At 31.2% G+C, this 24,455-nt stretch overlaps 1 protein-coding gene across 1 annotated transcript in view; it reads left to right on the forward strand.

The window, feature by feature from the left end:
- The window catches only part of LOC113522510 (division abnormally delayed protein), a 138,468-nt gene that overhangs the window by 84,927 nt on the left and 29,086 nt on the right, over window positions 1–24,455 (forward strand). The window contains exons 2-4 of the mRNA XM_026908213.3: window positions 9,923–10,066; window positions 22,695–23,023; window positions 23,447–23,658. Coding sequence (XP_026764014.2) covers window positions 9,923–10,066; window positions 22,695–23,023; window positions 23,447–23,658 — 685 coding nt within the window. The remainder of the gene's footprint in view (window positions 1–9,922; window positions 10,067–22,694; window positions 23,024–23,446; window positions 23,659–24,455) is intronic.

The following is a 24,455-nucleotide window of genomic DNA, read 5'->3' on the forward strand; positions in this document are numbered from 1 at the left end:
ATACCAAGTCTGGTAACTCTTGCATAATCTGACAATTTTTAAAAACATATTTCAATATTTCTACATGATTATTTAAAAAGTGTTCTTATAAGAACATGCTATAGCATAAAAATATTAATCATGCAGCAACATATTTATTAAAATATCACAGAAAATTTAGGTTTTGAAGAGAAAAATATTTGGAAGTTTCATTTTTTCATGGTAGATTTATGAGTAACTTGTTCCAGTTGGCAATAAGAACATTTTTTAAAAAATAATCTAGTGATATTCAACACTCCTAATTGTTAGCGGGCACGCATAACTCATCGCTTTAAGACTATTTAATTTAAAAATTCACTCTAAACTCATCTATTTTTATCTTGCTTGTCGACACAAAGTAATTCGTACATCGCTCTGGGTTTTGACATAAAAATAGTAAATATCCAAGCTATTATTCATAGTGACTCTGATATAAAATCATACATACACCGGGTTTGAAAAAGTAAGAATTAGTTTTTGAATATGCTAATAAACTCCGTGTCATAACACTCATGAAATGAACAGATTAGGTCAATACTGAGCGCAGCCTCTTGACTAGATTCCGACTAGACTCGTAAAAGGAAAGAGTATTTAGCGAGATACTTTTTCCTTTTACGAGTTTACTCGAAGAGCTGTAAAAAGAGAAAAATAAAATAGTAGTATAAATCCTCCAAACAAGCAAAGACAAAACCTTTATAATAACAATCATGACTGCTCTGCTAAGAGTCTTCAAGAAGAGAGTAGCAATAGAGAAAAATTTTACAGAGGTTTTAAAACTTATAATTCAATGTTCTTGATTAAAATTAAAGCATTTTATATTTACTTACACCTTTTGGAAAAAAGGTACATGAAGAAGCTTTTTTCTAAAAGGTCACACGTCTACTATCATACTTATGTTGGCGTACGACATGCTCTCGGATCAATGCGATTGTTTATAATGTGCTAACTTTATTTAAAACTAATTGATTCGCCGTCCAAACTGACCATTTAGCCCACAAATTTATAGTCGATCTAGTGCCATAAAAGTGCCATTAGATTTATTATCCATCTACAACGGTTGGGTTATATTTTGCAGGGTTGCCATTGCCGTAATCATTAAGGACAATGACCAATAAACTTAGAAGTTTTAGTCATTTCAACTTTGCTTCAATTTGGTGGGACTGTCTTAATCTGTTTGCATGCTGTAATAACTATTTCTAAAGGTTGATTGGGTGGTATTTCCTTCAAAATATTATTAGCAATTACGATTACGGCCATCTTCGATATACTTATTACTATAATGTGAAGGTCTGGTTCACAGAAATAATCTAAGAATGAATCGCAATTTTAGATTACGAGTATTCTTGTAAACCAGAAGTTTAGAAGTATAATCTTATATAAAATTGTATTGTGCCAATTGTGACTTCTTCTATCTCTCATGTCTGAGGATTGCAAATACGCACAATTCCTTTCCATCCAACATAATCTTGCAGAGCATGGATAGTTCCATGAACGCTAACACCAGTTGCACTTTTAAAAGCGTCAGACTATCTCTAATGGATACATTGTATAGATTATCTACTCTCTACTTACTCCAATATTAATAGTTTCTAAAAAATTTACCTTGGTGAACGCATATGTTCGAAGAAGGTCAGTAAGTTGTATAGAATTATATATACATATACAATGTAATATATTAATGTTGGAGTTGACCACAGTTCTAATTAAGATCATTTCCACAGGTATGATAACCTAAAAATGTCATCTTGTTATCCAATTTTGGGCTTAGAATCTAATGTTTTTTGGTTCTGTCGGCGACATTGCTCAACTGTATAATAAAATAAAATAATTATACCTACATCACAGCCATATGACATCTGGAAGGACAATAATGGTAGTCATTTAAATTTATAGATACCTACATGTTATTGTATAGGGTTTACTGCTGTTCTCAATATATTTATGTAACTAAGACACAGAATATTCGATGTATTGGTTAAGGTACGGGGCATTGGCACCGCTTCGTCTGCGCCCGAGACCTTGGGTCTACCGCCAGCAGCTGCTATACCTCGAGACACTGATATATATGTATAGCAAATGTGACAGGTTTACATACTAATACAGATGGATTATAATTATATCAATATAAGTATTTGCTACCTTATAAATACTTTTGCGTATAGAAATAGTAAGGTCGAAATAGACGGGCAATACTAATAGTTTCAGTCAGATTTTGTACAACTGGAAACGAAGTGAAGACATCTAAGGTATTTGTATTTACTAGTTTTTATGTTGTATTTGTGAAATTATATAGGCCTTGGTGATAGTAAAACGATGCGGCGAGAATAGCCCGCGTGTGGTCGACTAACAATGGTGTAGTCTGCAACAAAGTCTAGTATTTTTAAAAAAGTAATCGAATATAGATACGTTGTAGATATGCATTACTGAAATGGGTTTTTATATTAGTATCAATGAAAAAAAAACTCATCAACTGCTGGAATCTCGTATACAAGACACAGAATAGGTACGAGGGCGGATTTTGTATAAAGTTATCAACACATGGATACTTCTTTAACAGTCGTGTTTTTGCTGCCAAGTATCATTGGTTTAAAGGGTGATATGTGGCTATTTTACTAAGTAATACTCAAATGCCATGAGCATTACAATGTATCCTCTGGTAGCCATCACGCCGTTCTCCTTTTTCATTGATCGTTACCATTTTCCATTAATGTTAATTTTCATAAACTATTACGCTTATTTCATTTAACCCCTTTATATTTTATAGCAGTAACTTGCATAAAATTTTAAAATTCTTTATGCCCACATAACAGGAGCGAATAAATAATGATTTGTCTTGGTCTACTTTCCTCACTGCAAGTTATACTAGTTTAAAGTAAAGCTTGCAAAGCACTAAATATTATTCTAGATTGTGTGTCAAAGAACTGGTTATAAAATAAGGAAATATTATTTACTTTAGAATAATATTTACCTACATATTACAGGGAAATGAGGATACCGGGTATTTCATGAAATATTTATGGAAACCACAATATTACAAGATGTCGAAAATTCGAATATGTTATGTCTTTTTGCTGACAAAATTTGTGATATGACTAAGTATCTTTAGGTATATTTTTAGTAATATGTTATTTCACTAAACTAAATCTAGTAAAATTAATAAAGAGGAATTGAATTTTTATTATTCATTCTTCCACAATTGGGTATAAAAACAGTAATATACAAGATATATGTGCTTGTTTTTTATCGGGTGTATATTATGTAGGTATATCCAGATCTGTAAAACTTTAGATTCGTTTAAATCATAGAAATGCTATAGGCTACACGACAAGATTGTAAATTAAATATGGCAACCATAAACTGTCAAAAACTTGAGTTATAATTTGTTTTCTTTTTGTGATTTTGTTACGTTCACTTGTAATTATTTATTTTTGTTATTTCACAAAATATTTAGTTCTTTTCGATGTCATATGTTGGTAGAATATAAAAACAACGAAAAAATTTAGTAGATACTATTTTATGTTTATGTGCCACTTCTAGTCACACGACAATGCGTGCGCGCAGCCTTGAACCGGCGCGGTCGCCGCCACAGTGGCATGCCTGTGCCAAATGCTATTGCGTAAAAAAATACCACCTGTATTTATGTGCATACCTATTTTTACTAAATATATTAGTTTTACATAAAATCGAGATGTCTAATAACGATTTTATGTAAAATGTAACATTCTTAAACTGTTTTTTTTGTCAACTTAATTTTAAATAGTTAATAATAATTTTAAATATAATAATCATGTAACAGGAGATACCGAAATAAATAGGTGCCTACATCCTACTCTATCTCAAATACTACATCTATTATAGTCTGTTTATATAAAACTTAATATAAATGTGAATAAACGAATAATTGACCCGATCATAATACATTCTACTGAGGTCCAATAGTAGTACAAATAAAAAAGCGATTAATATTTATATTTGACTAGTGATTTAGTCTGGTTTCGTTCGGAAACATAGAACAATAATAATAATATATAGTCTATATTATTTGCTTATCTTGTGTACTTAAAAAAATGTTACCTTTTTTTGTTTTTTTTTTTTTATTATTGTTATTGGAACGATTTTGATAAAATTTCTACCACTGGAACCATCCTGTATTATGTAACATATTGATCTAACGGAGTTATGAGGTTATAAACATAAAAAAAAAACTGAATTGAATTTTCAACCGCTTTTGATTGAAAACAACAAAAATATTTGAAGCCTCACTTACTAATTTGAAAACTGGGCTAAATTTTTGAATATAAGTACTTCAATATTAAAAGTAGGTACTTAAAAGTAACGTTAAAATATAAAATAAGTTATAAACTCCATTTTATTATAGCACTAATAACGACGAGTAAGTGGTCTATAATAGGTCGATTCAGGGTATGCCAAATAACAGTTTCGTCGGGTCCCCAACGCCGCAAGCACCTATTAAAAGGATATTTTTAAAGAGATTTATTAATGAAACAAATGCCATGCCGCAGTGCAACACCGCAACGATAAACCGCCTTTGAAACTATTTTAAAAAGGTAATGGTTCTTTTTAAACTTTATACTAATTATTAATATATGGTAATTTTGCAATGTTTTTTTGGCTAATTATATCAACATTAATTCTGATCCGTTTTTGTTGATTCTTTCTGCAATCGATTGTTTTATAATTTGTTAGAGAAAAAACCGTGTTAAGTTTTAGCCTAAGAATTTTGATGTTTCTACTTTGAGTTTTTTTATCAATATAACCTAAAGAGACTAGGAATATGCAATGAAACCTAAATCCGTCATTTGGGGGAAAGGGATTGTTAGTAATGGAGACTGAGAATCCCATTGCTAGCAATATACCCAACCAGGTCGACTTCCTCGCGGTTCTCCCTGGAAACTATCATGGTTAATTCCTGATGAATTCATCATGATGGGCTAACTGGCCTGTTTTCATTCTCATCTATCACCCTTCACTGGTGCTCCGCCAACGTATCGCGTTAGCGCAGGCGGGGCTACCAAACCATTTTCACCCATAAAAAAGAAATCCGTTATTTTGAGATTCTGCATATAGATATATGACTGTCTATTGTGCTATTAATGAGAAATAGGCTATACGGATTGCTTCGAAATTTTACAAATGAGGGGTTAGCTAACACTTAAAATTGTTATATATTTTATTTGAGTTGGTCAAGCTAATTATGAAATACTATAAATCTCTAGATTCTATTATTGTATTCATATTATACAATACTATTATTACAAATAGTATTTCACAATCTATCTATTGTATGAAATCACTTCCTCGAAAAAATAAATTACACATATTAAGAAAGATTTGCAGACGCAGTTGGTTTAAAACGTTTATAAAATATTCAACTTTGTCACCACGATTTAATATAAAATACGAACAATACTCTTTTAAGTCGTAAAAGAGTTATTACATATACGTATAACACCTGAGTCCTCAGGAATGGAAACGCATGGGGGGTATCATGGGCGAAACAGTATACTCTGTTAAGTCCATGGTACTGCTCATGTCTATAGGCGACGGTTACCACTTTCCATCAAGTGGGCCGTGAGCTTGTTTGCCATTCTAAGTTGTATAAAAAAAAATATGTACGTATTTATTATGTATATGAGTAAGACTGGTGAGAAAATGCGCTGAGATATTGCGAATTCAAACGACTTTATTTTGTTATATTTCATTTTATATATTTCATACTAACACGTATTTCATTTTATGTTTATTTATACGAAAATTTTTCTTAGCTTTACCTCTGATACTGTTCTGTAATCGTGATGTGATTTTGATGGACCATCCTTAATATTACTTTTACTCGTATACCAAATTTCATGACAATTGGTTAAGTGGGTAAGGCATCAAGAGGTATCAAACTCACTTCTGTATTAGTAACGTGTATATAATATATATCATAAGTTACATTCTGAATCTAACTGGATTATAATAATGTTACATAGATGATGATATTGAAATCTGTAAATAAATACTTAAAAATGCGGCACTTGAGTATTTGATCAATAGATTTTATATTACGTGTGGACATTTCTTGTGTTGGCCCGTGTCCAACGTGGACAATTCAAATATTAGCGTGAATAGCATGCTCACGACATTTGGCTAGGGTTGTCAACTTAGAAATAATAGTAAAAGTTTCTTAATATTCGAGTTTTAAGCGGCCATTTCTGCATTGTTGTTGTTGTTGTAACAGCCGTTAATTGTCCACTGCTGAACAAAGCCTACTCTATAAGAAGGGTTTTGCCAGTAGTTGCCAGGCTTGGCAGGCGAGTTGGCAACCGAAGTTTGGCACCGCACTTTTGGTGATGTTTTAAGAGGACGACTGCTGCCCATCCCTCCATCATAAGCTTCCTTAGTCGCCTTTTATGACACCGACGGGAAAGGAAGGGATGACCTATTCTATGCTGGGATCTACACTAATATATTTCTGCATTAACGACCTTTATTTGTAGAAAAAACGTAATAAAATTCCTTTGTTAATTTTTTAATTACCTCTTATGTTAATGCAATAACAAAAAATAGTTTGCTTATTTAAAAACAGACGTGCAAACCTTATATAATTCTTTATAGGAATGCGACATCTCACAAAGAGTCTAAAATAAGATATTTTACTAAACTAGATGTTATTTGGCGGAATTCCATATCACTAGTTGTTTGATTAGAATTATTTGGTTTAGTTCCGCTATCATTAGTATGTGTACGACTGCCAACATACGAAGATTGACTATCATCACTATAACCAGAAGCTTTATAAGCGACATTAGCCATCTATCTCCGACCGCTATTTCGTCCACGCATGTATTGCGACACGTGTATCACCATATTATTTATTTTCGTTTCTAATACTAATTTATTTTAGTCAATCTTTGCGTATTGGCAGTCGCCAACATATGTTATAATGGTAGCTAATGAATCTATACCTCACTAACTAATTAACAAACTAAAAAGCTTAATTACTGATTTACCAGTACATTCTTCTAAATACAAATCACATCTTATTTCAAACTAGATTGCTTGATAAAATATATTTACAATATATCAGCATCCTATCAGCCGTTACCTATCCATTGCTGAACATAGGCCTCATGGTATTGGGGTGTGTGACCAGAAGTTGTGATGTTAGATGTGAAAGAGGGACTTTGTTGCCCATCCCTCGACCATTATGTTCTCTTAGTCGCTCTTACGGCACCCAAAGGAAAGGAAAGGGAGGCTCATTTTATATAAGGGATCACACGGCGACAAATATTTTAATATATTGATATATTTTGATAAATCTTTCTTTAACATTTCAATTACAATTAAAGCTTTCTTTTTTGAAAAAATACTACAGATGGCAACCCTGACGCAAATAAGTACGGTTCTATGCTGATTTTTCAAACTATTGTAACAATGGGGAATTACATTGCACAATTATAACTTAGTATAACAAATTTATAACTATATACAGACAAAATTATATCTCAATGTTTACCTGGAGACCACTAATAATGTGAAATTTTTGGTATATGTACTTTCTAGCAGTTGAAGAACATATTATTATGAAAAAGATAATTTCTTTGCTAATAAGCAGTATGTAAGTATACATAAATAAAGTTAACAACTATAATAAAAATAAAAACATTATTACAATTATTGCTAAGCTCTTTATAAAATATTAATTTTATGTATTGAATCACAGTGTTTTAATTAATAATATGTTTTTATATCTTGAATGAATTTAAAATAGGAATAACCACATAGGTGTACTATGGGCATTATTGTGTATATTGTCTCTACAGATATGAAAACCATGGATATCATAAATGATGACGACTATTTTGCTTCAGGTAGATCTTCAGATTGTTTGCGTTCAGACCTTATAAAAAAATTTGAATTCGATAAAAATATTATGAGATCACACGACAAATTAAAAGCGAACTTTTAAATTTTTACACTGTTTAAAACAAAGTACAATTATTTATTTATAACTTCAATTTGAAAGGTACCAATTCAGTAATAAAGACCGTGAATCGTGAACTAATAAAATATTCATAAACGATAAAATAGCGATAGACAAAGACGGAGTGATTAGCAGAATTGATTCGGTTAGTCTCTCAAATTGAGGTTTTGGAGGAGAACCCTCGTCACTTTTGTGTGTCAGCTGTCACTGTGACCTAGCTCCTTAATCTGCGCCTGGTTATAGATTAAACAATAATTATCTATCTAATAATATTAAATATACAATTTAGCTATTCACCTTTGGAATGAACTAACAGTTTCTACGAGAAAAATAAAATCATTGTCGAATTTTTATTTACAAGTAAAAAAATACTATTTAAGAAAATCATCTCCGTCGTAGTACCTAGTATATAGTAGTATATTAGTATATTTGTCTTTATATAAGTTTATATATGTATATTTATATATATATATATATATATATATGTATGTATTATTAGTTTACGTCTATATATGTAAGTATAAGTATTTCATTATTATAATATGTAAGTATACTTTTACATATAATTTTATACTGCGTTTAAATTTATATTTAGCCTTCTTTTCTCCTTTTTTTTTTGTTTTATTTTTTTTCTGTTTCACTTTGACCAGACACAAGCTCTCGCCATCTTAAGGTTATCTTGAATAGATTGCTATTTAACTATAAGACCGCCCATTGTTGCTTCTTTATTTTGCTTTTAATTAATTAATTATTCATTTTGTTTATGTACTAATTGTTAATCTTTATAATCTGTATCGTTCTTTGAATGGACTTTGATGAACAATAAAGAGTTTTTATTCATACAAATACGTATATACTGTGACGAATACATAAAAAAGATGGTATTTCTGTTTCATTATTGAATATTGTATTTGGAAAATAGACTTTGCTTTTTTTATAATAATATCTAATCCTAACCTAACCTAATCTATTTATATTGTCTTCATGCCAACATTATTTACGGGAAAGGTATAATAAAAAATCGTCAATCGAGTTTTCCACTACAAATCTCTTCATATAAATATAACTCATTCGATGAACGCACGCCAGTTTCTGAATGTTATAAATTACTAGCTTTTACCCGCGACTTCGTTCGCGTGACTAGAATATGTTTATTAACCGGGATTAATAATAGCCTACATCCTTCTCCAACTCATATAATATGTGTATACCAAATTTCGTAATGATTGGTTAAGTCGTCAAGGCGCAAAGAGGTAACAAACGAACAAACTCACTCTCGCGTTTATAATATTAGTAAGGATAGTACAGATTGTAGTTTTCTCTTGGTACCTGCATATTAATTAATAATAATAAATTAATAAATACCTTGTACCTACTGATAGAATGAAAATATAAATAGATAGATAGATACTCTTTATTATTTCCTCCATAAGATTACAATAGTACACTTATTATAAATGCAAACAATTACAAGAAAATATAACACTAAGAAAGTAATATGCGGCTTTATCGCTAAGAGCAATCTCTTCCAGACAATCTTTGGATGGAGAAGAGTAATTAAAATTGTGTTTGGTTAAAGCGTAACATAAAAATAATAAGACAAAAAAAAAGAAGAAAAGAAGGCTAAAGATAAATTTAAACGGTTTGACTATATTTATTAGAAATTATTATAAATATAATACATCACACTAATTTTTAATCTCAGCGTTGCAGCGGCTGGGTATAGGTTTTGTTTGGAGATTTCCTTCTTTATTCGAACACATGGCTCCAATAGGTTATAACAAAACGAACTCACGTTTACATTCATAATAATCGTTCATTTCTCATGTGAAGGTAACGCCCTCAGGTCTCAAACGTTCCTAGGTCGCCTCTATTGTACACGAAAAGATTACAAACGACATTCATTTGTTTTAGGTGCAATATGCGGGGGTCAGTGCTGCGGCCGAGGACGGGAAGAGCATCTACGTGCCGCCCTGAGGAGGGCCGCTGTAGAACAGGCTGCATTGAAGACCAGGCCCATAACTGATCTGTTGCTGTCCACCAGGCGGACCCTCCAAGGTTAGTTTATTTTATATTATCTTTAAAGCATTCTGGGTCAATAATTAACTAAAGTTAAGCTAATATATAATATCGTTAACAAATAAAATAAATTGAAAATTTTGCATTGGCCACAAATTACAGTTTGATGTTTTTTTTATAATATATAATCGTAATATAATAATGTCAGTATAATCTTACTTAATGATGGCTCTGTCTCGGAAAGAAACTGTTCTATTTAACCTAACATTAACTGCAAATAGTTTATAAGTATATATTTTTAATATGATTAAATATTACATAACATATTAGATAATATGATTAAATACATATATATGTGGGGGAATGGCAATTATCAGCAATAGAGTTTTACAGCCCCATTGCTAGCAATATGCCCTATTAGGTCGACCTCCACGTGGTTCCCTCTGAAAACCATCGTGAAGAATTCTGGGTTGGGGTACCCATTCCATTATCACCCATTAAAAAAATGCATATATAAAATGGGGGATAAAATTTATTCCTAAAAAAGACAACTGTATTTGTTAATAACAACCACATAATCGAATAAAACAATAATTACATCATAACTTATGCAAGGATAAAGCTATCCATATGTAACACATCGAAATGTGTACATAAACATGAACCTACCACAATAGATGCGGCATCGCACGCACGTACTTTACAACAATAAATATTGGATTGTATACTGAATACATAGTCTAATTAATAAAAGCAGTGCTTTAAACTGGATAATCATGAATGAATGAACGAATGAGTATACTTTATTTGCATTATACAATAGAGGAAATAAGCAAGACAATTTACAAACACAACGATACAATTGTATAAGTACAGTAAGGCGGTCTTATTGCTGAGAGTAATCTTTTCAAGACAACCTTAAGGTAAAGGACTAATTGTGTACAAGTAGGTATGATAGTACTGTATAATTAAAAAAGCATCTTTTGGAAATTAAAAATATATAATAAATCATATATATGAAATACAAAGTAGACTTCGAAATCACATTTAACCTCTTATTGTTTATGATTATGGACGATCTGGTGTGGTAAGAATATTGTAAATTAGAAATTGACGTAGAATAAATGCTATAGAAATATATTAATAATTCTTGATCCTTGAATATGAATTCCTGCGCACAGTTTATGTCAACTATTGAGTACCTAGTAACTTTTCATTTCGATTTAAGGAAATCGGAATTTAATGTACAACTGATAAAGGCGTTATAGTCATATTATAAAATACTAAAAAACCCTTATCAGTAACCTTTGCAATTAATACTAATATCCAGGCAATTTATAAAGACTTTTTTTATATATTAAAAATTATAAAAAATTAGCTACACCCACAATTTCGTACACATAATTGAGCTAAAAAGTAACTTATTTTCTTCCTCATACCACAACATCAAATTGTATGTCAAATTCTATGACGATTGGTTAAGTCGGTAAAGTGACAATTAGTAACAAACTCACTTTCACAATTCTGATATCAATAAAGATATAATGAACTACTGCATAAAATAGTCTATGGACAATACTCATCAGCGCACAATAGTTGTTTAACAAACACTCCCGCCATAGACAAATTGGGCAGTGCGTACTATACCATACACAGCCTGAGCGTACACCAAACATTGATAACGCTCGTTGATGACGGGCGATTTGATACGGGAACTATTCAGATGTAATTGTGTGACGACCTAGTTACCGTAATCGTCATGCGTGTGGCCCCTCATAAAATTCACGCGTTTCGTAATTAGATAGTGTTGAGATTTATTAAAATAGAATTTTCCTATAAATTTAGTCCCTCTGCACATTATTATTGCCATATTTCCATATTTAACTCGAATGTTTATAATAAATATATTTATTTAATATGTAAATGACGTGACGGGTGAGAAAAATTTGTTACAAATGTGTAAAAGATTGAGAATTGGCGTTTGTTCCATTTGTGTACATTTATTACAAAAATATTATATTATATATATATATATTATATATTAATAAATATATTAAATTTTTATAGTAAAAATTACTAAAGATAAGCAGAATTATAAGAAAATAGTAATTCATCTTATATAATTAAAGTTCCAATACCAATGAATATTTAACTTGAAAAAATTTAATTAAAATAAACTAATACAGCTTTATTTACTATCTACTCAATTTTTTAGTAAAATTATTTTAATTTCTGATCTGAAAATTTTAAATCAATGTTGAATTGAGAAAATTATATTTATTGAAGCTTAATTAACATAACGTTCAATTGTAACTATTAGAATGAATTATGAGAAATGTATAATAATATTCTAAATTCATTTTATTTGAGTTACGGGTCCTATTTATTCCATAATGAGGCCTCAAAATCCTAAAAAGCTATTACTTATATATTGTGACATTAATAAGAATAACAAGGTGTAAGGATGAGGAAGCCATTTTGTAAATTATTGATATATATCTCTCCCGAATACAGCTATTCAGGGGAGATTTCTGCATTATCTGATGTGTTAAGTATTAAATTTCATTTAAATCCATTTAACATTTCAATCGTAATTTAGTAACAATTCGTATAATATTCGTATATACAATTATCATATTTTCATTTTCATTTAAGAGTTTCCTCTTGTCGGTGCAACTAATTCATGCATCTTCCTCCAGCCAGCTCTATCCCAGGCCATATCCTTTATCTCCCTATACGATTATTATCATATTAATCATATTAAAAAAATGTTCTTTTGTACAATATAATCTGTTCATTGAAATGTTTTAAAAGGATATCAAATTTGAAAACAAATAAACATATTTCGATTTATTTTAAGAGCAGTTTGATTAAAATTTAAAAACGAAAAGTCATATAAATGTGTTGATATTTCATTGTACATTGTTCTGAAAATCAATAAAAGATAACATCCCTTTAAATTGCAGATTATTTTAATTTAGGAGTAGGTATAGGCACCGCGGAGCAGTAAACGAGTTGTAAAATTTAATGTTACTGATATTTACTTTTCAATTGGGGACACCTGGTACAGTTAGATATCGCTATATTGCTTAATCAACCTGTCGCATATACCTAATTTGATAAAGAGCGATTGAGTGAATAATTGTCACTTTATTTACGTATTAATTATACAAAATTTGGCTAATTTCTTATGAAAATAGACCTTTTTTCTATTCTACTTGTAATTTTTGAAGTGCTTAAGAATTAATTAACTTTACTTACGCGCCATTAACTGTATCTCGTGGTTTTACTCACGTGTATATATAAACTAGATATCCTTTGTTCTAAGTTAGGATATAACCTAACCGTACACTAAATTTTATACAAATCCATTCGTTATTTTTATGTGTAAGAGTAACAAACGTCCGTCCATCCTCACAAACTTTCCATTTATAATCGTAGTGGGATTGTTAAACAATGTATTTCATTTTAATAGAAACATTAAGTTGTATCTACTTTTTAATAACCCATTAACGTTATATTAACTTATTCAATAGGTGAGTTACATAAAATATGAATCATATTATTATTTATGTATTTTATTTTAATCCCCTGAACTGGTAACATCTGTCTGAGATTTGAAAATGAATACATTTTCCAGCAGACGGTTCTATACAGTTTTTAAAGTACAGATGTCTAATTAGGATAATTTATATTTGCATGTAAAATGAGAATGTACCCTTTGAAGAAGCAAATTATATAAAAGACAGACTGTCGTATGTGTGTTTTACCTTAACGTGGGTACGCTCGTGTTTTGGTTTTTAAATAACTTTCAAAAGGAAGTAATTCTCAATTCGTCTATATTTTTATGACTATGTTAAGCGATTACTTTGATAAAACTGATCCGATTTTGATAACTTTTGCAAGAGACGAATTTATTGTCGTTTTGATCTCGTCTTAATCTTATGACGATTAACGCTACCGTTTTTCTTTGTGTAGCAAAAAACTGATTTTAACGATGTAAAATATGATTGTAGACACGATTCCATATTCTAAATTAAAATATTTCAATTCAATCTAATTCTAATGTAAGGTGTTGTCGTTTTTCAGCGTTCTTTTTATACTGTTTTTTTTTTTATTTCACAATAAAAACAGAGGTAGCTGTTTTTATTGCAGACTATAATGTAACCGGTAATGTAATCGATTTGGATGCATAGAACTGTAGGTATATACTACGTAAAGTATATGTTACTAATACCAGAAGAATATTACGTATTCAAAAGACGTGCATAAATACATCATCGACAATAAATTGTATGCTTTCCCAGTTGTTATCCAGGTTCAGCTGTCTACTCGCAAGGATAAATTGCCACCCACGGTGAAGAGCCCATACATATCTAAACAATACAGAATAAAATCGATTGAAGCAATACGTAATATGAAACTATAGGGCGTTTATTTCTCGTAACATATATCCTACCTTCGATATTTTCTAGACTGTCTAAATGACGTATTGAAATCAATATCAGATATTTATTATAGGTGATATGAAAGTAAAGATATTTTTTTTTATACAACTTAGAATGGCAAACAAGGTGACGGCCTACCTTATGGAAAGTGGTAACCGTCGCTTATAGACATAAGCAGTACCATGGACATAACAGAGTATTCTGTTTCGCTCATGATACCCCCCATGCGTTGCCATTCCTGAGGACTCAGGTGTTATTTCTCTGTACCTTGTAAATTCACGCCATATCCTACCCCTCAAACCGAAACACAGCCATGCAAACACAACTGCTTCACGGTTGAAAGACGAATGGGACAGAGGTACCCAAGCAAACGACTTTTGTACAAAGTCTCCCTCTGATTTGTACATGAAAATGGAATGACAGCTCCTTCTGTGCTAATGGTTTACATTGACAGAGGTGAGGGATGATAGATAAGAATGAAGTTTATAGTGACTCGGTGAACTCGGTTTATGGTGACAAATTCATCCGAAATTAACCAATACAACCAACAAAAGTGAAATGCTTAGAAACCGATTTAATATTTGACTGACATGATATATTCCGAGCAATGGAGCGCTAAACATCTATCCTGTATCGATAAAACTGAAAAAAATATATTTATGACTTTACAATTAGTCAGAGGTACTAGTCAACAATATTAAAAAAAGAACAATTCGAGATAGCCATATATTATCGTCACACTGATTGCCAAATCAAACTGATGGTATGCAATCATTTTTATTACTCATAACTCAAATATACGATATAATGCATCTCCGGGGCGAGGTCAAGTGATATGCATATACTTAATTAAAAAATATTATTAAGAAATTGTAATTAAATATTTATAACAATTTCTATCTTATCTCTTTTGTTGCAAGTTTTATTTTTTTATTGTTGTTATTCGTGCTCTTATGAATTGTTAAATAATTTCATGATTAGATAGCTACTTACTATATAATAATAATAATAATATTATAAATATGAAAGATTGTTTTTTACCTCTTAGCGTCTATCACTATGTAATTTGGTAGACACGTACTATATACGTAGGATAAAGAAGGCTATAGCTAGCTTTTTATCTCGATTAGTGAACATAAGAAAAGCAAGACACCCTCAAAAACTAGTTACTAATACAATTCCTAAAATAAGCCGTTTAATAAAAAAATACTATATGATGTCTTTAAAAATCTTTAATAATATTCCTATGGATATAAAGGAATTTCCATTAAACAAATTTAAAATTAAATTACGTAAATGGCTACTTAACAAAAGCTTTTACTTGGTAAAAGCTTTTAAGTAATATAAAGTAAATATCTAGTATAGTTGTTGTCGATGCATGAATTAATCAGTTCCTACCAAAATATGACATTTGCATGCTATTCTGTAAATGGCTAAATAAGCTCGAGATTTTATATAATATAAGACCAGTGATACCTACCCTATTTATTTATTATTATTATATTCCAATCATGCGGACAAAGTCATGGGTAAAAACTAGTAACAAATATTGAGATAAATGAATGGACCCCTTTCGATTAACGTGCTTATCTTTATATCTGACGCATTTTATATTTATTAGCTAATCGTAAAGCTGATAATCCTGATTCTGGTTATTACTATTATCTCGGATTTAATTTCACAGAGGCACGTAATCCTGAGGCTAAATATGGAATCCCATCATGAACGTCCCACAGGCTGCTTGGGACTATCATTGGTAGGATAAGAAGATGACTAACACTTTTCAATTTAGAAATAATGGTTTCGTGACGACGACCATCTCAAAATGGAACTAAATTAATTTAGCTTTATCCATTTTATGTCCTCAGGGTAATACGCTTACAAAGGACCTAAGGTAGATGAATTATTTCAGTACAGATATAAAGGCAGGGCCACCGCGTGTGGTCCGTAGTGTAAAGCTGTCTGTACATTACACGATGTACAATCACGTTGCCCAATAATAGATAAATAAAAATTTGTTGTTTTACTTTATCTATAGAGCACAAGATATCGGTTATCTTTGTGTATTAAATAATTTACAAGCAATTGCAACATATCGTTGATATCGTACAGTATGTTGTAACTCATAGTTGGGATTGGTACTTTAAATTTTGAATATTTAAAAGAAAGTCATTTTAGAAATCACGATACACTTAATTCAATTTCAATTTCAAAACAACTAGATACCATTTAATTTTTATGTAACTAATTTCAATACATAAGACAACTTACAGACTAAATAATTAAAACATCTGATGTTCATATCATTGACTCTAAATATCCACTAATCTATACTTATAATAAATCTGTAAAGAGGTCAATTCTGTACATGAAATATATTTCCAAAATAACTATCAGGGGGTTATTAGTGATCGATACTGATGCCAAAAACGCAATCAGTAAAATTTTTGTCTGTCTGTCTGTATGTTCTTTATAGAAACAAAAACTACTCGACAGATTTTAACGAAACTTGCTACAATTATTCTTCATACTCCTGGGCAGGTTATAGTGTACTTTTCATTACGCTACGATCAATAGGAGCAGAGCAGTGAAGGGAAATGTTAGGAAAACGGGAGAAGTTACTCTATTTTTAAGCTTCCGTCGCATTTGCAGCCTTAATGACCACTTTTTAAAATGTAAAAATGTCCACCGGTGTGAAGCCGGGACGGGCCGCTAGTTGAATAATAAAATCATTGCAATGAAGTTTCCAATATGAACCACTACATTTGTTAGTGTCTTACTGGTTAGTTAAATACAGGATCAAATTGTAATAATTAGCACTCTTTTAAGAGAATAAATATTCTAGCAATGAAATTGAATACTCTCAAAGGAGTAGGCTGAAAACGAGAAAAATATATGCCTCACAATAAAAGGGCGTGTCCAGCTTTCAAAAAATTTCCGACACATTTTTCTTTAGAAATAATATTCAATTGCATTCATTAGAACGCGTAGAAGTCTCCCTTATGCTAATGATTGTATAAGTTTATAACGGGTCAGGTCAGCCTAACCAGAGTGAGGTACAGCTCGATGTAAGGTTAGGCTTATTGACAATCCCTCATAACAATGGTACCAAGTGCCCCCCTCATATCCCTATTTCTGAACAGAAAAGGGTTGGGAGTGTCATTGTTTTATACTGGGTACTTACATACATGTAGGACATCGCTCTTGTTATATTATATTCCACGGAGATATGAGCTGGGGTCGTAATTTTTTGTAAGAGCCATTTAAAACAAAAGCTTTTGTTTGCAACTGTGTCGTAGGTAGTTTATTGACCCGGCACGGTGAAAGCACTCGACAATCGCTTAATCGATCGTCATTAATCGTCTACTGGTTCACAATAGATAGCGAATAGTGTATGATGCCGTTAATCGATTAAAATAATGACATCAATATGGACTTGTAATTATTTTAAATTTTCTAGTTTCGTCGCCAATTATTTTCGAATTGACCATTTATCTTATTATACAGGTGAATTAACTCCATTGTATAATGATTTATTTTATACATTTATTGTTTTTTTTAGAATAGAATGGAAATATTCTTTGTTCAAATAATTATTGGTTTTACGCTCTTTTAAATCGTCCGTTTTTAAGATTCTACTGCTAAGTTCGGAATGTTGTTACCAGCTGAGAAGAACTCGCAAGAAACTCAACAGTTACTCCTTTCTATTCGTTTATATTGAAGATTTTGCATTAGTATGTGACTATAATTAGCATTTCCATCTAAGTAAAAAAACTGTTACCTAACATTATTTCGGTTCATTGTTCAGCATAAAATTTGATAGGCACGTATACAATAAGTTTAGGATTAAAAAATATATTATGTAGATTATAATTTCGACTAAGACAGAAGTACCGTGAACCGGAGAAGTCTGTTTCAGAATTAATTTCTGTGTGTCTAGACATAACAAGAATTAGATACTTTATATTGTTACATTATAAGGTCCTCAACTAGAACTAAATATTTGATTTTGAAGTAAATATTTTTGATTATTTCAAGTTTTCTCCTAAATGTTTTTATTTTGAATTTGTACTATAGTCAGTAAGTAGCACATTATGTTACTTATGATTAAATTAGCCCAGCTTAAAATGCCTCTATTTTATATGAAAACCCGGTGGCAATTTACCATGTAAATTTCTAGCTAGAGGACCATAGTATATAACTAAGGTACTTATAAATCAAATTCAGGCGGCGAAATGTGTCCCTACGGCTAGAGCCAAACGACCGTAATTTTATGTGCTACGATTCGTATTTTTTTGGATCGCGCAACATTACATTCGGTGTCATATAATACTAGCTCTTACTCGCAGAATTTCTCGCTTGAAGCCATTAGTTGCCTACTCCTACAGGACTGCTGGAAGGCTTTTCTAAGACATTCGTTAGAGCCCCGAGGACTTGCTTGTCTAGTTATAACCTTTGGAGAAAAGGAACTGTTAGTAATGGAGTTTAATAGCCCAATTGCTAGCGTTTTTTTTATGGGTGAAAATGGTATGGTAACCCCGCCTGCGCTAACGGGATACGCTGGCAGAGTACCATTAAAGGGTGATAGATGAGAATAAAAACAGGCCAGTTAGCCCATCATGATGAATTCATCAGGAATTAACCATGATAGTTTCCAGGGAGAACCGCGAGGAGGTCGACCTAGTTGGGTATATTGCTAGCAATAGGATTCTCAGTCTCCAGTACTAACAATCCCTTTCCCTCCAATTGCTAGCGTTATACCCTATCAAATCAACCTCCACCTGGTCCCCTCTAAAATTCATCGTGGTTAATTCCTAATGTTCATCACGATGATCTGACTTCTTTATTATCTATCATCACCACCTGGTATCACTCCAAAGTATAGGTACTGATAGCACAAGCAGCGTGGCAATTCCATTTTCATCTCATTAAAATGGTGCTTAATTACAGTTATCCAAATAACAGAGACCTCTACGTTAATTGTAATTTTAAACAGGGGTCAATCTGTATTTTAAAATCACACAATTTATTTTGTATAAAACATACACCAATTTTTAATTAAGCTAATAAATGACTATTAAATTTAATTGAAATGATCCTTTTATCATGAGTTTTAGTAGTGAAAACTTAACAGAATATCGGGTTTAATTAGTGGAAACAATTTGTGTAGCATTTCACTTAAGTAATTACTCCGCATCGGATATTCAAATTGAATCAAGTTTTAGAGTAAAGCAATTTGTGCTCATTTCGTTTTACCAGGAAGATGAACAGATATGTGATGTATTAATATGGTAAAGTAATAAACAAATGTGGACTGGTCGGACTTTAGAGATTAATTAATGAGATAAATCGAATAGTACTAGTCAGAAATAGCATCAATTCTTTTTTCTATAGCAGTCGAATATTATATTTAAGCACAAATAATATGTTAAGATAGACTAAACATATTATAGTATTTTTTTTTATGGATATTTGAACTAAGTATTATATAAAAGAGAAATATAAGATTTTTTTTTAATAACTTATCTATTTTTAAATCCTAAACATTTCATTTTTATTTTATCATATATATTTTATGGTATATCCACACTATATATGTATAGTAAAAAATCCTATCAAATACGATCTGTGTAGAAAACGTCTCCAAAAATCTTTGAGAATTTTTGTTGAGCGCCTGTTTCCCCGAAACGTAATTACAGAAACTGTAAAAGCTTTAAGTAAAAACTACACTGAAATATTACAGTCACTTTTTGTGGGATCTACAGTTACCAAAGCAAAACCTAAAAAGATTACTAATTACTCTAATACGGTGTTTTTTATGTTTTCTATGTGGATTTTATTATTTTATACAATCTGCGTTTCTATAGATATACCTATATGAATAACTTTACTTTAAATTTTTTATGGTATAGGTAAATAGATTAAAAATTTTATGTTCTATTCTATATTTTTATATATGACACTTGGGAAAGACCATCTTCGTTCCTTTTTTACATATTTTTTTTCTGATAGTAATTTTATTCGAAAAGTACTGGCAATAAACATGATCAAAACTCTTTAAAAAAAAAAATAGATATTATGCAATATGTCCAAATCTCTTATATGAGTATACAGGATTATCAGTATAATGACAACATTACCACTATAATAATCACAAAATTATGAAACAATAAGTCACAAAATATACACAAAAAAAATCACTAATATAGAACTTTACGTTAAACTTTACTTATATCTAAGTTATATACGTATATACTTACATATATGTGTATTCTATATAGCACTGACATCCACTTTTATTACTACCATACACATGTAGCTAGCAGTTCTATAGTAGGCAGTATAAGACAGGGTTTGTAGCCCAAGGGCGTCTGGAGGTCCCCGCTTCGCAGCCGAGTTGCGCTGAAAGACTTATAGCACTTATTATTTATATAACCTTTGAGCCGAATTGAATTATGCTTTCGCATGAAATATACGTCGAGATTTATATTACCAAATACTTTATGTACTGTTACATTAAAATCACTCGTAATAATCTGAATTCAACTTCAATGTCACCTAAATTCCATTTCAAATTCTTATTTTTTATTTATTATTCTTTATTTATTATTCTTAAAAATAACTTATTTATATACACGGTTCCCAATTTGGGCATTCGATATCTTTGTCAATTATAGACAGATTTGTAATAAAAAATATATTTTAAATTGATAGAAATTACTTCTATATTGTTTAACACGTAAATATATATTTTGTGACGACCCAAGTCACTGTTTGTGTTTTATAGAACAAAATATTTAATTATTATAAAGTTTCTTTTCTCTCTCTATCCCCCCTTATGGATTCTCGAGACTGTCTTTTATGGTAGTCTATGGGAATGGCCTATGTTTAGCAATGGATAGTTAATGGTTGATATAATGGTTACAAATTTTCCTTTAAATATTTTGTGTTTATTTCATAAATCATTATTAATATATTAAAGAGGAAACTATTAGCAGCGATTAACATAGACAATATATTATATTAAAAATTCTATCTACCCCTATGAAGCCAGGTCGGCTTGCTAGCTATGGCAACTTTTGAAATTACTCTTTTATGATAAAACCGACACAGCACGATGCTGTTTTGAAATTAGTACACTTTCATAAAACTTTATATTACAAAAAAAAATTGACTAAACATATGATATAGGTACTATATCTTTAGCCAATTTTCGTTTTTGCAAGTAACTCCAATTTATAAATCACATTTTATTTTTAATACGTTATAAATTTTTGAAGAAATTAAATTTAATAATGTTGGACTCTTATATGATAATATAAGAAATTTCTATCCATAACAAACGGGCGCCATTACTGTGAACTGAACAAATTTGAGCTTTAGCTTTAACTTTCGTACCCACTGAGTTTATAAAGAGCTAGGTATCTTGGCATTACACTAGTGTTACTATCTATAAAGGCATTATATGAAAGTTATTCGTTGAAGAGACTCAAAACGATCTCGTCTCAAACACGCTTTCATCCTTAAATATTCCAAAAGACAACGTTTCACACACAATTTACATAACATTACTTGAAGTTTGATAACAGAGCTTTAAGATAACAAGGGCTTATTTAATCAAAGCCGTTTCCGACTATCGGTAGATTCTTGTGGTAATATCTCTTAAGAATGTAAGGTGATGATCCCAACCTGCATTCCGAGATAACACTCTGTAATATTATAGAGCTAACAGGTGGCACCAACTATGAATTCAACCGCGACGGATGTTTGCCAGCTAACCGAGGCATATTTACACAGCATCTGTTAATATTAGGATTTAATTTACAATATTTGCTATCATAACTACTTAATAGTTAAAACTTTGTAGAGTTGAGACGTCTACTTAGTTTATTTCTCAATTTGTTGTTAGCCTAACCATCTTTATTATACCTACAGACTGAAATAATATTTATATTTAATAATATTCACTTTATAATTTAGTAACGTATTTATTGCGTTCTGAAACTTGTGCTTTCAAATAACAGTTTATTCTATAAACAGTTTTATAATAGAAAAAGTGTGAATAATATGTAATTAACGTAAGCTTACATTCATATACCTCGGGAATAATATTAGCTGTACTTTATATTGTCCAGTACCAGTTTATTATTTTTATACAAGAATTACTCTTGTCTTTTCACTTTATGCTAGTAATACTAATTTTGTATTTCATTTCACAGAACATCTATTGGCGCTATCACATCAATCACAGAATAAAACAGCTGGACTATTAACACAACTGTACAGAGCCCACGCAGCGCGAGCGCACGCCCCTCTTGCCGTCCTCTACGACGATATTCGAACCGTACTGCGAACTCCCGAACATAATTTCAGCAGAGACCATGGGATGGACCTAGCGGATAGCGCCAGAAAGTTCTTCATCGAGTTATTTCCGATAGCGTATCAGAGCGTGCTGAAACTAGAGTCAAAACAGTTTACATCATCGTACGAGGACTGTTTAAAGAGCGCGTACAACGCTGTAGTTCCTTTTGGAGATGTGCCTAAAAAGGTAAGGCTTCTAGACTTTACTTGAGATAAAATTATAACCTGACTTATAGACCAAACAAAGTACACTTGATCATGTTTCAATGGTCTGCATTCGTTCATTTCAGTCATTATCCGTCCACTGCTGGACATAAACCTGTCTACATATACTGTAATAAATATAATAACTTAATTATAATAATTATATATCGTAGAAATAAAATTATCCTTATTTCAAGCAAGTGTTTGAAATCCGTGCTCAGATAAGTCAACATGTACCACAACCTGTCAAATAGAAAAACATTTTGAAAGGAATATTTTTAAATTATAAATAAATGTTTAGTTTTGTAAAACTTCATGAAAGTAAAGCACATACATCTTTTGGTCGAAAAAACTATTGTTCGGATAATATTTTTGTCGTCGTAACTTGACTAATCCTTTGTTCTAGATGGGCACATCATTGTCTCGATCGCTAAAAGCTGCCCGAGCTCTCCTGGAAGTTCTGGCAGCTGGTGCTGGTGTTCTGGCTGCCAGTGAACACGTCCTGTCCACAGCCAGTGATGAATGCACCAACCAGCTTCTCATAGTTGGTGGATGTGCGCGTTGCAAGGGTCTCGATGTTAGACCTTGTAGAAATTTCTGTGTTAACGTCGCAAGAGGGTAAGTTTTAGTATTAATATCAATATATGCATTAAATATGTAAATACCTCGAAAAACCGACAACCGATAGGGAAGAAAGGTTCTTGATTGGTAGCCCTATACAGGCAAATGCAGTGTAGAACGACCCCCCCCCCCCACTAAATGGGAAGACGATGTCAAATGCATTGCAGCAAGTCGATGGATACAGGTGGCTCGGGACCGTTCGTCCCGAAATCCTCCATATTGGAAGACTATGGGGGAGGTCTATGTTCAACTATTAATAGTTAACAGCTGATATGATGATGATGATGATGATGATGATAATGCGCTAAATAACTATATTTCTATTGTACTTATACTGTCTTGAGTAAGATCAGGAGTCTCCAGAATTGACGCCCTTGTTTTTGCCGAATTTTAAAAATGGACAAGCACGAGTCATGAAAGTGTATAAAATATTCTTGTTTTATCCAATTTCAAGGTATAGATATATACTAGATATAAAGATATACAAGACGGTCGTTTGCTCTTTCTCTTTATTTAAATTATCTTTTATAAATGATTATTTTTCCTGGTATCTTCATTTATTATTGAATATGAACGAGCATAAGTTATCCTCATTTGTTAGATCTATTTAATCTCATTATTTCAACAGAGACTTCTTTTGTTGTATAAATATTGTTGATTATTAGCAATATTTCTTTAAAAATCATATTTCTTTTTTTTATCATACAAATATTATCAAATATTTTCGATGATTAACGCTCATCGGGAACTGCCTGGTAAACTGTGAAGGTATCACCCTCTGATATGGAAGGGTA

This window comes from Galleria mellonella, unplaced genomic scaffold, assembly GCF_026898425.1.
Source record: "Galleria mellonella isolate WM207_F2 unplaced genomic scaffold, CSIRO_AGI_GalMel_v1 utg38, whole genome shotgun sequence".
Classification (NCBI taxonomy): Eukaryota; Metazoa; Arthropoda; class Insecta; order Lepidoptera; family Pyralidae; genus Galleria; species Galleria mellonella.